This window comes from Trachypithecus francoisi, unplaced genomic scaffold (assembly GCF_009764315.1).
Source record: "Trachypithecus francoisi isolate TF-2019V2 unplaced genomic scaffold, Tfra_2.0 Lachesis_group5, whole genome shotgun sequence".
Lineage (NCBI taxonomy): Eukaryota > Metazoa > Chordata > Mammalia > Primates > Cercopithecidae > Trachypithecus > Trachypithecus francoisi.
The window spans coordinates 81,656,154-81,670,367 of NW_022681470.1; the positions used below are offsets into that span (position 1 = coordinate 81,656,154).

Here is a 14,214-nt window from a genome sequence, read left to right on the forward strand (position 1 = left end):
TGAAGTTTTTATACTTTAATGAATAAAGCAAAGAAATTTAAACTAACTAAATATAATCTGAGAGGCAGTTAAAAAAACAAAATTCAAAACCCACCAAAATTGAAGAACACAATCTTTTGAAACATTTAATCAGTCCATAGCAAATAGTTATTACATACCAAAAGCTCTAAGTGTTAACTAGTTCCACCACAATGCCATGTAAATCTTGACAATTTAGGTATCTTGAGATCAACACTTAAGTTCTTTTCTTGATCTCTACAGCTTGGTTTGTAAGTACATACATGCTTTTGTGGATCTATTCCCCTCGCCACACACACACATTTTCAAGGAGCCAATAACATTTTTTCCATCTGTGCCTAAAAATGTTACAATTCAGTTCTAGCACATTGACCCTGATAACGAAAATGTTTAGGTTAAAGATGGGGACACAATTTCAATCTTATAAAAATATACCAGTATTAACCAAACCTTAAACTCAGAGGGCACTTCACATGTGCACGAGACTTTTAGTAAAAATGACAAGATCCTAGAACAGCTGTTTCCAGGACTTTTTAATGAATCAAGTACTCTCTCTCTCACACACACACAGCACACACACACACATTTTTATACTATTAGTTTTGTTAAATCCAGGCTATCTGGATTAAGTAGATAGGGGATGGGTTTTTATAGTTTTTATTTTTGTAACTATAGGGCAGCTACTATAACAATAGCTTAACAACACTGAAAAATTTCAATTAAGTTCACCCTGTTTTTAGAAAGTGTCTAAGTGTAAATGCAAATTCACCTATTCTTAAGTTAGCAGTTTATGTTAAATCAGATATGGTTTCTGAAATGGAAGTAATGTGTTGGAGAGCAACCCAAAAGGAGAGCTGCTAAATTATAAATGAGAAATTAAAGTAAAACCAAATCAAAATATTTATACATTTTAGAGATGGGACAAAAAGGATATTAAGAAAAATGTCTTCTTTCCTCCCCATTCAAAAGCAGCCATTCTTCTACTGTGAAAGAAACTGACATGGATATTTTCCCTTTCAAGAGATGTACGATATATTTACCCACTGTGAGGCAGAGGTGATAGGGTCAGTTCTTGTTTGCAGGAACCAACATCCTAAAAAAGAAAATTTCAGGATGGGGAGGGGTGGGAAAGAAGGATTTTCTATTAATGTCATGGAATGCCACTCTAGAGGCAGAACACTCCTAATAATAAAATTCACCATATTACTACTTCTGTTTCTTTCAGACTAAGAAAATACTGCCAAAATTGGATTTTTTTCTCCTTTCAATTGTAGGATATTCTAATTATTTAAAGTTAGGGAATCCCTTTTTCCCCCCCCACCCAATAAAATGGGCCAATTTGTAGGGATATATGCAAATAAAATGTTCTCTGTTTAAAATACTTACCTGGTTTAATGTAACACATTTATCTGGCCAATAAGAGCAACAGAAATGTAGCTGTTATGAAGACTAATAAAATACAAAAACCAAAGCTGAAGCTTTGTCATCCCTCCCCATTAACTCCCACTCCAATTCTTTACTACCCACATACTAATCTCAGTAAGCCCCAAGTACAACATTTTATCATTAATGACCAATTATTTGGAGGAAAAAGACATTTAATTTTATATTTGCTCTAGCCCTTAATCAGTGCATAACAACAAAAACATTTTTAAGCACATGGAAATGAGCCTACTAACCTGATTTTTGGAGCCCAAATTCTCCACTCTATTTTGATCTATGTGCAAAAAGTATTGGTACTTTTCAATTTATACATTTGTTAGTATCCTGTGGCTGGTTTCATAGTATGAGACTCACTCTTAAGCCTACTACAGAGCCTACAGCACTATCAGAAGTTTTCAATTAATAGCTATGGATTAGAAAATCCTGTGATCAGTTTCTTATACCATAAAATTCTAGGCTTCTTTACCATTTATTTCACCTTTCTAGCAGTCACTGCATGGCAAATGTATGAAACAGACGTTTACAGCAAATTGGCACAGCAAAGTACCAGTATATACAGGAAGCTGCCAGTTAAGACAGACCCGGAAAACAAACTCACCTAGCTGCTATAGAAACCTTTGCATAGTTGTTACTCCGTTTTAATAGGAGTTATGTTCTTGTAAAATGTGCCTCACTTTTACTCCACTTTTTAAAAAGTGTTTTTTAACTATACTTCAGAAGCACTCTGAAAACTCAGATCTAGGGGTGGTTAGGTGAAGTAAAGTAGAATCTGAGTGCCAAATTGCCCCTGAATGGGCACAAATCTCAGTGAGTGTTACAAATGCACCATAGCACACTGTAACCAAATTTGTAAACAGCTGTGGAGTTTCTATGCCCACATTTAGTGATGTTACTGTAGAGACTGGGGTGTATTAACGGCTTCAGGGTATACATGAATCACTTAAAATATGAATGTTTTTTAACTATACTGAGGTAAAGAGAAGTTGCCACTTAATTACATACAGTTACCAATGAAGATTTTTATTCAAGCTTAAAGTAAAAATAATTTTAGTTAAGAAAAATGAAGTACCAGATAAACTGTAACATATATTTTAACTTAGAAGTATCAAAACAGAAATTTTTGGATTCTCTAAGTGGTGGTCTCTGCAAAATGGAGCTTGAAGAAATCTTTTACATACCAATTTGATAAGAGTCTGCTGACCACGATCTGTCATTTTCTTTACTACGGGCTTCTGGGAGAATGCATGCTATTTTAAGGCCAAATGTGTTTTTCTTTCTTCTCCCTTTCCCTGACTTTTCCCTTTCTCCCATCCCCAACCACCTACCCCACAATGGAAGAATTTTTGACATCCAAGTCCTCTCTCTTTGTGGATCCTGGAGGAGTCTATTCATGATCATGATTATATTATAGACTTGGCTATGCCTAAAGGGGAACTTAGTACAAGACTTTTTCTTCACCAGAATCTTATTTTGGGGATATCCCCATTCTCTTTCCAACAGCTGGGATCACCCTATTTATCCTCTACTGAAAAAGGGAGGGAATTTCAAGGGAGACTATGTTATATTGTATTCAGCTGTTATGGAGTTTAAAAGCACAATGTGAACATCAGGCTTTTGGCTTATTTTAAATGTGAAATTCTCAAAATTAAAAGTGCTTTTCCACAAAGGAAACCTTTCCTTAAACAGGAGGGGAGAGGGAAAGACTATCCACAGCACCAGTTTAGAATGAGGTTCAGTATGGCAATATCTGAAAAAACTGAGAAGAAATATTCTTTAAATTTATGTATCCCTATGTGTCAAAATATTAAGGGCAGTTAAGATAAATGACTATGAGGTTTTAATCCCAGTTTGTCTGTAACCTGCTGAATTCTTCTAATAATTTCAATTATACTATAAACTCCCAAAGTGGTTATATCTGTTGATTTCTACTCTTTTGCTACATCACACCAAAATTACTTCCTAAGTTGAGAACAACTTGGAACAAGCTTTACTGAAAACCAACTGACTACTGATCTCTCATGTTGGTGTATTTAAAATTCTTTTTGAATCTTGAATTTCTTCAAGATCGGGTACTGATGTTCCTTCAGGAATAAAACAAAAGGGGGGAAATCTTCAAAGCATTACTCTGAATTTCCTGTGTAATGTCCTTCCAAGCACTGTTTCTGACCATGTCTCATGTGGTATTCCAGAAGAGCTTCAGTTATACTGCGTATCTAAGTCATTGAGGAAACTGTTTTTAAGCTGGTTTAAATTCCACATGTATACAAATGAAGTCACTTTAATCCTATAAATACTTCTTAATTTATTTTTAAAAAATTGTGCTGTTAACCCTTTTACGGGGCAACAAGCTATGTGAAAAGTACAAAACTTTTTGTCAAATGTAATATTGAGAGTGCTTTTGACATAGTTCACTGGTTTATCATCTGGATCAGTATATACTGCGCAACGGGCAAGGCTAGAATCCATGAACCAAGCTGCAAAGATCTCAAGCTAAATAAGGCGGAAAGATTTGGAGAAACAAAAGAAGGAAATTCTTTCCTATCCAATGTATACTCTTCAGACTAATGCACTCTTTCTATCAAGCCTTCTAAACTGTTAAATAAAGTTTTCCAAACAAGCATTTAAACTTCATTACACAGAAGAGCAACAAGAATGGTATCCTGCCAGACAAAAGACAGGAAGGAAAAAAATATATATACTGAGTTCAATGGGTAAGCCTGAATGTAGCACAGTTCTTCACAACCGATGGGGGGATAATTCAACATGGTGTCCAACAACGTTCTAACGACGTGCTTCATCTCAACTGGTTACTATGAAGCAAGGTGTAAATGTTTGGCCCCAATCGGGCTTCAGAAATGGTTCTTTTTTCATGACGAGCATGTCTGTCCAGCTATCAATCATGTTTGTTTGCACCAAATCCCAAGCCATTAAAATACGACTAATTTTAAGTTAAACAGAAGTCGTCTGCTCCAAATTCGCCATCAACTATCCATGCTACTGCATTCCTCTGAATGAAGACAAGATGAAATGTATGGGTCGGGGCGGGGAGGAGGATGGAGAGGAAAAAGAGGGGAAGGAGAGAAAAAAGTTACCAGTTAGAAAGTTTCAAAATTAGCATTATGACATTACAAAATTATACTGTCATTAAAAAATCAAAGCAAATTCTTGATACTTTCATCATACTCATTAAAACAATGTGTCTATATCATGTCTTAGACCATATATTACAATCTAAATTCATGATTATTTTGAATACTGAAGAAACCCAAGTGAATAATCATGTTAGAATCTAATGCTTTTATTTTTTTGAGACAGGGTCCCACTCAGTCACCCAGGCTGGTGACGTAATTTGGGCTCACTGCAACCTCTGCCTCCTCGGCTCAAGGGATCCTTCCACCTCTGCCTCCTGAGTAGCCAGGATTACAGGCACCTGCCACCATGCCTGGCTACTTTTTGTATTTTTTTGTAGAGATGGGCTTTCAACCATGTTGTCCAGGCTGGTCTTGAACTCCTGAGCTCAAGCGATCTGCCTGCCCTGGCCTCCCAAAATGTTGGGATTACAGGCACTGGCCACTGTGCCTAGCCTCAGAATCTCATACCTTTGAGATATAATTCATATACTATTCAATGCAACCATTTAAAGTGTACACTTTGAACCTGGGAGGCGGAGGTTGCAGTGAGTTGAGATTGTGCCACTGCGCTTCAGCCTGGGCAACAGAGTAAGACTCCATCTCAAAACAGAAACACAAAAACGAAAAAACAAAAAAATAAAGTGTAAAATTCAATGGTTTTTAGTGTATCCACAGAATTATACAACCATTAATAATCAATTTTAGAACATTTTCAGCATTCATTAGCAGTCAAACACCTCCCCAAGCCCTAAGTAATCACTACATCTATGTTGTCTATAGATCTGTCTATTCTAGACCATTTCATATAAATGGAATCACAGTATATGGTCTCTTGTGTCCTGCTTTCACTCAGCATACTGTTTTCAACATCCATTCATACTGTAGCATGCATCAGTACTTCGTCCTATTCCATTTTATGCATCCTTCAAAAAAAAAAATCACGCCTGTAATCCCAGCACTTTGGGAGGCCAAGACAGGCGGATCACCTGAGGTCAGAAGTTTGAGACCAGCCTCACCAACATGGAAAAACCCCGTCTTTGCTAAAAACACAAAATTAGCTGGGCATGGTGATGTAATCACTCAGCTACTCAGGAGGCTGAGGCAGAGAATTGCTTGAACCCAGGAGGCAGAGGTTGTGGTGAGCCGAGATTGCGCATGGCATTCCAGCCTGGGAAACGAGCAAAACTCCATCTCAAAACAAACAAACAAACAAAAACCCCACAAACTTAATTCTACCGTTAAAATAAAATTTAATTTATAGTCCATAATTCTGTTAAAATTTATCCCTTTTGAAATGGAGTTGAAACATTTTTATTTAAATGACTTACAGTATTTTACTGTGTTACATTTTTCCTTTTTTGTTTCACCTTCAGAGATAGGGTCTCATTCTGTCCCCTAGGCTGGAGTGCAGTGGCATGATCGTAGCTCACTGAACCCTCAAGCTCCTGGACTCAAGGGATCCTCCTGCCTCAGCCTTCCAAGTAGCTAGGATTACAGGCACAAGCCATCATGCCTGGCTGTATTTTGATTTTTTAATATTGATTTATTTAGCCTCATCTACATTTTTCATTAAGTTCTATTCTAAATAGGTATTACTTTCATTAGAAAAAGTGTTTCAGGGTCCGGGCGCGGTGGCTCACACCTGTAATCCCAGTACCTTGGGAGGCTGAGGTGGGCGGATCATGAGGTCAGGAGATCGAGACTATCCTGGCTAACACAGTGACACCCCGTCTCTACTAAAAATACAAAAAATTAGCCGGGCGAGGTGGCGGGTGCCTGTAGTCCCAGCTACTCGGGAGGCTGAGGCAGGAGAATGGCGTGAACCCAGGAGGCGGAGCTTGCAGCGAGCAGAGATTGCGCCACTGCACTCCAACCTGGGCGACAGAATGAGACTCCATCTCAAATAAAAAAGAAAAAAAAAGAAAGTGTTTTGGGGGTGGAGGGAGGATACTCCAGAAAATAACTTGCAAAAAGGACATATAGCCAAATATCTGAATATACAAGTATTATTTTTTTCTATTTCAGGTGAAAATGACAATCATTTTAGGGCTACACCCATGTTGGCAAAGTACAATGGTGAGTTGCTGAACTGGACCCAGATCCTACAAATTAGCCAAAATTTGGCTCACTCACTGAAGTGAGGGTCTACATTAGTCAGATTCACCAAATAGCAGCACACTCTTATTCCATTGCTATGGAGGCATAAAACATATCCTCTTCTGGGGTAAATCTGTTATTACATACCTAGTATTTTCCTACTTCTTTAAACCAAGTATGTTTACTTGAAGAAATAACTTCCAAATGACTAATAAAATGAGAAAAACACAGATTGAATCACAGTTGCAGATCTATAAAGACTTTGGGTTTGCAGGCCTTTGGCTGAAACCCAAACAGGACAACACAAGAAGGTAAAGATTTCTGGTCTTAGTTGATTTCCTAGAGGAATATTAGAATGTCAGGTAGTGATCTACAAAGACAAAAAGGCCCTTCAAGGTTCTCGGCAAACGAACAGTAGTTCTCAAAATTTTGACCGTGTGCTCTTTGTGTTTTGTATTCTCATCTCTGATTGCATATCCTTACCAGCCAGTGAGATGTGGTCAAGCCTTCTACAGTCTGTACCACAGAGACAAAAGTATAGGGAATATACTTTTTCAAACCATACAAGCTACTCCGATAACCCTCCTCCACAGAGAATCACTTAACTGAGAGCAATTAGTCATCTTTCTCACTAAAAAAAAAAAAAAATTTAGGTGGGACATGCTTAACAAAAAATCTGTTTATAGATAAACTGCTTTCTTCTAAGCAAACTAAACATTTTACGCACTCTATTTAAGAGTGAGTCACTGACATGAAGTTTCTCATTACTTCTCATGATATACCTCTCATTATATCATGTAGTACTGATATATCATGTTCAATTAAGCTTTTGGCCTTAACTGTTAGCCTTATATTTTGGCCTTTCTTCACCCCCAAGTATCTCAAAGTGGTGGAAAAAACCTTTTAGACTTAGACTTGAAGACCTGATGGCACTCAACAAATGAATTAGTTTTGCCATGCTGCAGTTTCCTTACCTCTAAAAATAATGATAAAAATACTTCCCTTACAGGACTATGAAGACTTTATGCAAGGTAGTACATGTAAAGGGTTTAGCATGCTGCTTGGCACACAGGTACATGATCAATTTTAGTTCTCTTCTCTTTCCCTATCCATTAAACACAACTCATGTTAGTATGATGCATGGTGTAAACAGATGTTAAACAGTAAAATCCATAATGAAGATATTTAATATCTAAAGTTGTTCAAATTTTGAATGGTTAGTTTCATGTGTATAAAATGCTTCCTACAATATTACATTTAGGTAGCATGATGAAGCAAGATTTTCAGTAAGATTTTAAAAGTGAAACTACTAAATAGCTAACTGGATGTCAATGAGGTATCATATTCCAGCTTATTCTTTTCACTGTCCCCCCGAAAACAACCACTACACTATTGGCTCTTAGATTACTTAAACTCATTCTGTGGCCTGAGATAGGGTACAATAGGTAAAAGAGAGAAATCATATACCACACTTCAAATAAACTGCTACTTAAAACTGCTTTAAGTTTGTAATAAGCCAAGCAACGTTTCATTTGGACAAAACATAGTAATATACAATGGTATTACCTTCAATATTCTGGTGGTCTATAAAAGGTGCTGGTCCCCATATTCTAACAGTGCCATCATCTGAGGCGCTGGCCATCATGGATGGAATCTGTGGGTTCCAGCTCACACAGTTTACTGTACGTGTGTGCCCTGTCAGCTCCGCAATTGGCAGTTCACTACGTTTGTGCCAGATGTAAACCTTGTGATCTGAACATATAGTAATTCAGAGAAAAGTTTTACATTAATAAAACCAACTAACTGATCTTAAATTTATCATTCACTGCACACAGAACAAGACTCTTTACTAGAACTTAAGGGGAAAATAAATATACCATGAATAGTTTAACATGTTACCTTATGAAAAAACGTTTAAATATACACTTTTTTCCTGTTAAAAGATGATCAGCTCTCATCAAGTCACACACAAAAAAACTATCTGCAATATTCTGTCAATACATGAGTAATGAAGAATGATAAATCAAGGCCTTTGAACATAAACAAATCCAGGATAGAGATGGTGGTAAATTCTACGGAAATGGGAAGTGACAGAAAAGCAATGTATCCAAATTGAATAATGAAGCAAAAATGAAAACAACAGCTAAACCTTTATTGGGTGCTTGCAAAGTACTAGGTATCAAGTACTTACTGCATATTATTTAATATTCATCACTATCCCATAAAATGGGTATTCTGCTTATCTTTTTTTTTGAGACGGAGTTTCACTCGTCACCCAGGCTGGAGCGCAGTGGCGAGATCTCAGCTCAGTGCAATATCTGCCTCCCGGGTTCAAGCGATTCTCCTGCCTCAGCCTCCCGAGTAGCTGGGATTATAGGCGCATGACACCATGCCTGGCTAATTTTTTGTATTTTTAGTAGAGATGGGGTTTCACCGTGTTAGCCAGGATGGTCTCCATCTCCTGATCTCGTGATTCGCCCACCTCAGCCTCCCAGTGCTGGGATTACAGGCATGAGCTACTGCGCCCAGCCTGCTTATCCTCTTTTTAATGGTGATTGAAACATAGGTTATGGTTAAGTGGTCTGCTCATGGTTAACAGTTAGTAAATGGTAAAGTTGGGATTCACATCCAGCAGCCCTGCTCAAGAGCTTACTAGTGAGAGTAGACAATGGTCCCTTATCTGTATCACGATATGGCTTTGTAGACTATAATCTCATGAAGTGACCACAACAATCAAAATCCCCTACAGCTTTGTTTCTTTGTAATAAACTAATCTTCAAAAAACTAGCCACATAGTATAGAGAGTATTGGTTGAGAGTATGGGCTCTGGAATCAGACTACTCAACATTGTCTCCTTCCTCCAACACTGACTAGCTGGGCAACTTTGGGCAAATTACTCACACTTTACAACCCTTCACCTATAAATGGGGGCATGAATTTCATATCATGTTGTTATAAGGATTAAATATATTTGTATATGGAAAGGTGTTTGGAATAAACACCATTTATTACTGTCATGAGATTAAGTACAGGCGACAGTTCTTGAACAGAGGGCAGAATCCCAGGGCAAATGAGAAAGGTGTATAACTTAATGATATATCAGTTAAGTATGTGGCCAGTGTGCAAACTGTCAGTGGGTGTACTGCCAATTGAGGAAACCTTAGAGGATGTGCCTTAGCTTCAATATTTCTGACATGAAGATAAAAAGCTGGAACTGTATCTGAACTTTTTGTGTGTGTATGTGTGAAGCAAAAGCTAAGAGGCACCAATTAAAAAACTGAATTTATCTTCTTAGAAGTATCGGCTGCTCAATAATTTCTGAAAATAATTTTTTTCTTACATGAAATGAAATTAGAGAGAGAGAGAAAAAAGTAAAGACAGATTAGCTGTATTTCCTTCCTAAACTGAAGAGGTCCACAAAGAGAAGGACCACAGGGTTAAAGTGTGAATGCAACTGAACTATTTCTCTATTTGGAGGAAAATGTTTTTGTGAATATATATTCAAGAAGCATATTTGCTGAAAGGCAGGAAAAACAGGATTTGAAGTAATCAAGGTCAAAATGACAGGCTTTATCATCAAGCTCTGTTTGCTGTATCAATTTGAGAAATCTATTGCTTGTGCAAAGGTAAAAAAATAAGTCCAGTTTTTCTACATATTGCCAGCACAATGAAAAGGCTTGAGTAGTGGTACAGCTTTTTTGGGAAAAGGTTTCTTAATTGCTCTATTTTATACTGGCACTTACATATTTGGGGATTTGGAGGGTCAATGAGATATATTCCTTACAAATAAATGGCAAATGGATTACTGTGGTCATCCTGGGAGATAATATACTCACTACATCTGACTGATGTTCAAAACATTTTCAAAACCATTGTAAATCACTTGAGTCATAAGAAGACTAATCTCTGTACTTGACAGTGGTCTAATATGTAGCCCTAAACCAGAAGTTAATTATAGTATTCGTCAGGGTTGGTTCTAAGTAAGTTTGGGCTTAAAAAAAGTTTGGCTTTTCTAGGGATAATGGTAGCCATACATAATTTTAAGTACCTCTAGGGTACATATTTTTGGAAAGAGCTGTACGGGATTCTCAGGCATAATTAAGAGATAATTAAGAGAAAGAAAACCTACCAGAAGCAGGATTGAACAGACCATGAGAGAAGACATCTCATAAATAGGAGGAATTTAAAAGCAAGAAGGCTTAACATATTTAGACCACAGAAAAATTTAATTAGAAACTAATATCTGTTATCTCCCACGATATATTAAAAACAGACAAACAAAACAAAACAAAAAGCCAATAGAGAATCTAGAAGTAGATTTTTCCTGACTGGAAAAAAGTAAATTCCCAATTGCTACCTAACAAATCACTCTTCTTTCCTCCCAGTCTCATCTGACACTGATTTTTGGTGAAAAGAAAGAATTGATGAATTCAGGCTGGGCACAGTGGCTCACACCTGTAATCCCAGCACTTCAGGAGGCTGAGGCAGGTGGACTGCTTGAGCTCAGGAGTTTGAGACCAGCCTGGGCAACACAGTGAAACCCCATCTCTACAAAAATTCCTTGGGGCTACTTGAGGGGCTGAGGATGGAGAGACTGCTTGAGTCCAGGAGGTGGAGGTTGCATCAAGATCGTGCCACTGCACTTAAGAAAAGAAAAGGAAAGGAATAGATGAATTTATATGCTTGATGTTAAAATCTAAATCTCTAAATGTCTCTCTTTGTCCCAATCCTTAAATATGCCTTATTCTTAAAGGAAAACCTCATGTGCACTTTATGATCTGCTTATCTACTGAGATCAGTTTTTTTGTCAAGACAGGAACAGTAAACATTTTATACAATAAATGGAACATAACATTATCTAATTCCTTGGTCTATCTTATAAAACCAGATTCAGTATGTATTTTTTACTTTTTGTAGAGACAGTGTCTAGCCATGTTGTTCAGGTTTGTCTGGAACTCCTGGCCTCAAGCAACACTCCCATCTAGGCCTCCCAAAGTGTTGAGATTATAGGTATATGCCACCATGCCTGGCCAAAAAAGATGACTTCAATAATTTGCTTTTATAGTACCTAGAACTGTACAGTGGGTATTCAAGAAAAATGTGTTGAATAAAAATGTGCAATAATTTGCAACTAGTTAAGTTCCTATCACCTTAAAAAGTACACTAAATTTTATTACTGCCTCACTTATTTGTGCTTGCATCTTCTAAACAATTCACACTTTAAATCAGAGTGGCTTTAGGCATATTCCTGTCTGGAATACTGACACTTTTAGATTAGAGAACAAGTTTATTCAAAAGGGTAGTAGTAGGAAGAATTCAGTTAATTTCAGCTTTCCTAAAATCTTAAGAATTATCAAACTCAAATTAACTCTGGTGACCACTGAAGAAAAACTGAAGAACTAACTACAGTTAAATCTGTCCAAGTTCAGGTAGAGCATCATAATTAACCTTGATTTTCCAGACATTACCAACCCTTAAAAACCATCAGTCCCATGAAAATACAAGTCAAGATATCAAAGTATAGTAATTTAACTAAATCTTGATTCGACACATGCACCAAACACTCTGCTACATGGTCAGAGTCAGCACTGCTGATCCGTGACAATATGGAGGGCTTACGTCATTACAGAAAAGGAGAAGGTAATACATGACAGTATGTAACAATTTGTGATAATACGGGGGCTTAGGTCATTACAGACAGAAATTAACCATGTACTGGATAAATAAAATAATTTTAATTTACTACCTTGAATTTTCTTGGAGATGTGACTGCCTTCACAAATTGAGATTTACAGACTTTAATATCAACATATGTAACCTGATAAGGACACAATTTACCTTCACTGCCACTAGCGATGAAGTCTTCATTATGGCCTCCAAAACATGAATGAATTGTATAAAACCCTTGTGTAACACCTTGATACTTTCTTACTAAAACTCTGTCTTGCAAGTCCCATAAATGAACTCCCTGCAGGCAAAGGAGAATACAGATATTTACTCTACCTCAACTCAAACAAATTTTAAAAAGCATATGTAAATGTCCCTTTGCCTGATGAAATATCTTCATTTTCTATTATGTGAAATACCAATATTCTGACAAATTTATGGTTGATTATACACATTTAAGGATCAAACACAAAAAATTCAGCTTAAAAAAAAAAAGGATCAAACACATGCAATAAAATTTAAGGGTAAGTAGAAAATTTTGTTAATATAAATACACTGAAAATAATAGTGAAAATAAAACTTGTACTAAGCCAAATTTTTCAGAAAATTATATTAATAAACATACCTGAGTTGCTACATTTAACAAAGCTAATCGGCCATTTTTTGAAATAGTAAAAGACATAATAGGATGATCTTCTTGTACTCTGGAACCAGAAAATAATTTGTCAAAAACAACATATTAAGAGTCAAGCCATTCAAAGTATCAATATATAAGATGTACTAGCTTAAGTATGACAATTTTGCCTGTAATCACTATTACATACTATACTTCAATTGAGATGAATCTGAGTTAATGATTACTAAGTACCATGTGACCACCAATCCAAATTACCAAGCAAACCAAAACAAAAAACATGAAAACTGTGAAAAGGCAAGTTCCACTACACATTTTAATATAAATCAGGTAATTGTTGTTTAATGGAAACAAAAAATAATTACATGTTCCTATCTGTAAGGTCCTCGAAGTTATAGCCCCGAATTCGCTGGTGTGTATCTGATGCCAGAACAGTCTTCCCGTCACTCAAGCACCAAAGGCATTGCACTCTTACCCCTTCCCAGGAGTCAAGGAGATTACCATCTAAATCCTAAGTAAGAAAATACTACTATTAACTTCATTACTCAACAGCACTCAGAAAGCAAATAAAGAACCAAAAGACTCCCTTCACAGCATCTTTTAGTAACAGGTTTTTTTTTTTTTTCTGAGACTGATCTCAACCTAACTGTTCTAGAAGTGTTTTTAACCATGAAAATTTGAATATAGGTCAAATTTCATTATAACCATACTTAAGGGAAAGCAGAAAGACACTCTGTAGCTCTATCTTCCCTTCAATAACTCATCATGCATAAATAATACAAAGAAAGAAACAGTCCCTAAGTTCCAAGTAAGGTCTTACTTTTATTTGAAAATAATTTCAACGTTCCTTTAAAATTCACTATACTGGAATTTGTCCTATAATATTTAGGAGTTGCAAAATGGAAAAAGATTTTTAAAACATTTTATGGCTTCATACGGACTGGAGGAATCTGTTAATGACATTTTTCAAAAATTTACCAAATTTGTAATGTGCTCTACAGATCAAAGCTCTTATAGTCATTAACTCATTGAATATCCAAAGTTCTGAGAGGAATTACCCTTCCCATTTTATAAGTTAGATAAAATTGTGTTGTTCATGTTTATGGCATTTCTCTTCATCACCAAGGAATAATGGGTAGAGTTTGTAAATTCCTTAGCTAATAATTCAGCAATTATGGTATTAAAAGAGTGTACTATAGACATGAGAGAGGATGTACAGAAATT

The 14,214-nt window shown here is 36.4% G+C and overlaps 1 protein-coding gene across 3 annotated transcripts in view; it reads right to left on the reverse strand.

The window, feature by feature from the left end:
• The window catches only part of WDR26 (WD repeat domain 26), a 50,078-nt gene continuing 35,864 nt past the window's right edge, over positions 1 to 14,214 (reverse strand). For 2 of the 3 annotated variants that reach the window (XM_033197561.1, XM_033197560.1), the window contains exons 10-14: positions 13,356 to 13,501; positions 12,982 to 13,060; positions 12,528 to 12,657; positions 8,256 to 8,441; positions 1 to 4,468 (exon numbers count right to left, since the gene is read on the reverse strand). In XM_033197561.1, the coding sequence (XP_033053452.1) occupies positions 4,443 to 4,468; positions 8,256 to 8,441; positions 12,528 to 12,657; positions 12,982 to 13,060; positions 13,356 to 13,501 (567 nt within the window). In that variant the 3' untranslated portion in view covers positions 1 to 4,442. The remainder of the gene's footprint in view (positions 4,469 to 8,255; positions 8,442 to 12,527; positions 12,658 to 12,981; positions 13,061 to 13,355; positions 13,502 to 14,214) is intronic. The other variant, XM_033197562.1, reaches the window with a different exon arrangement.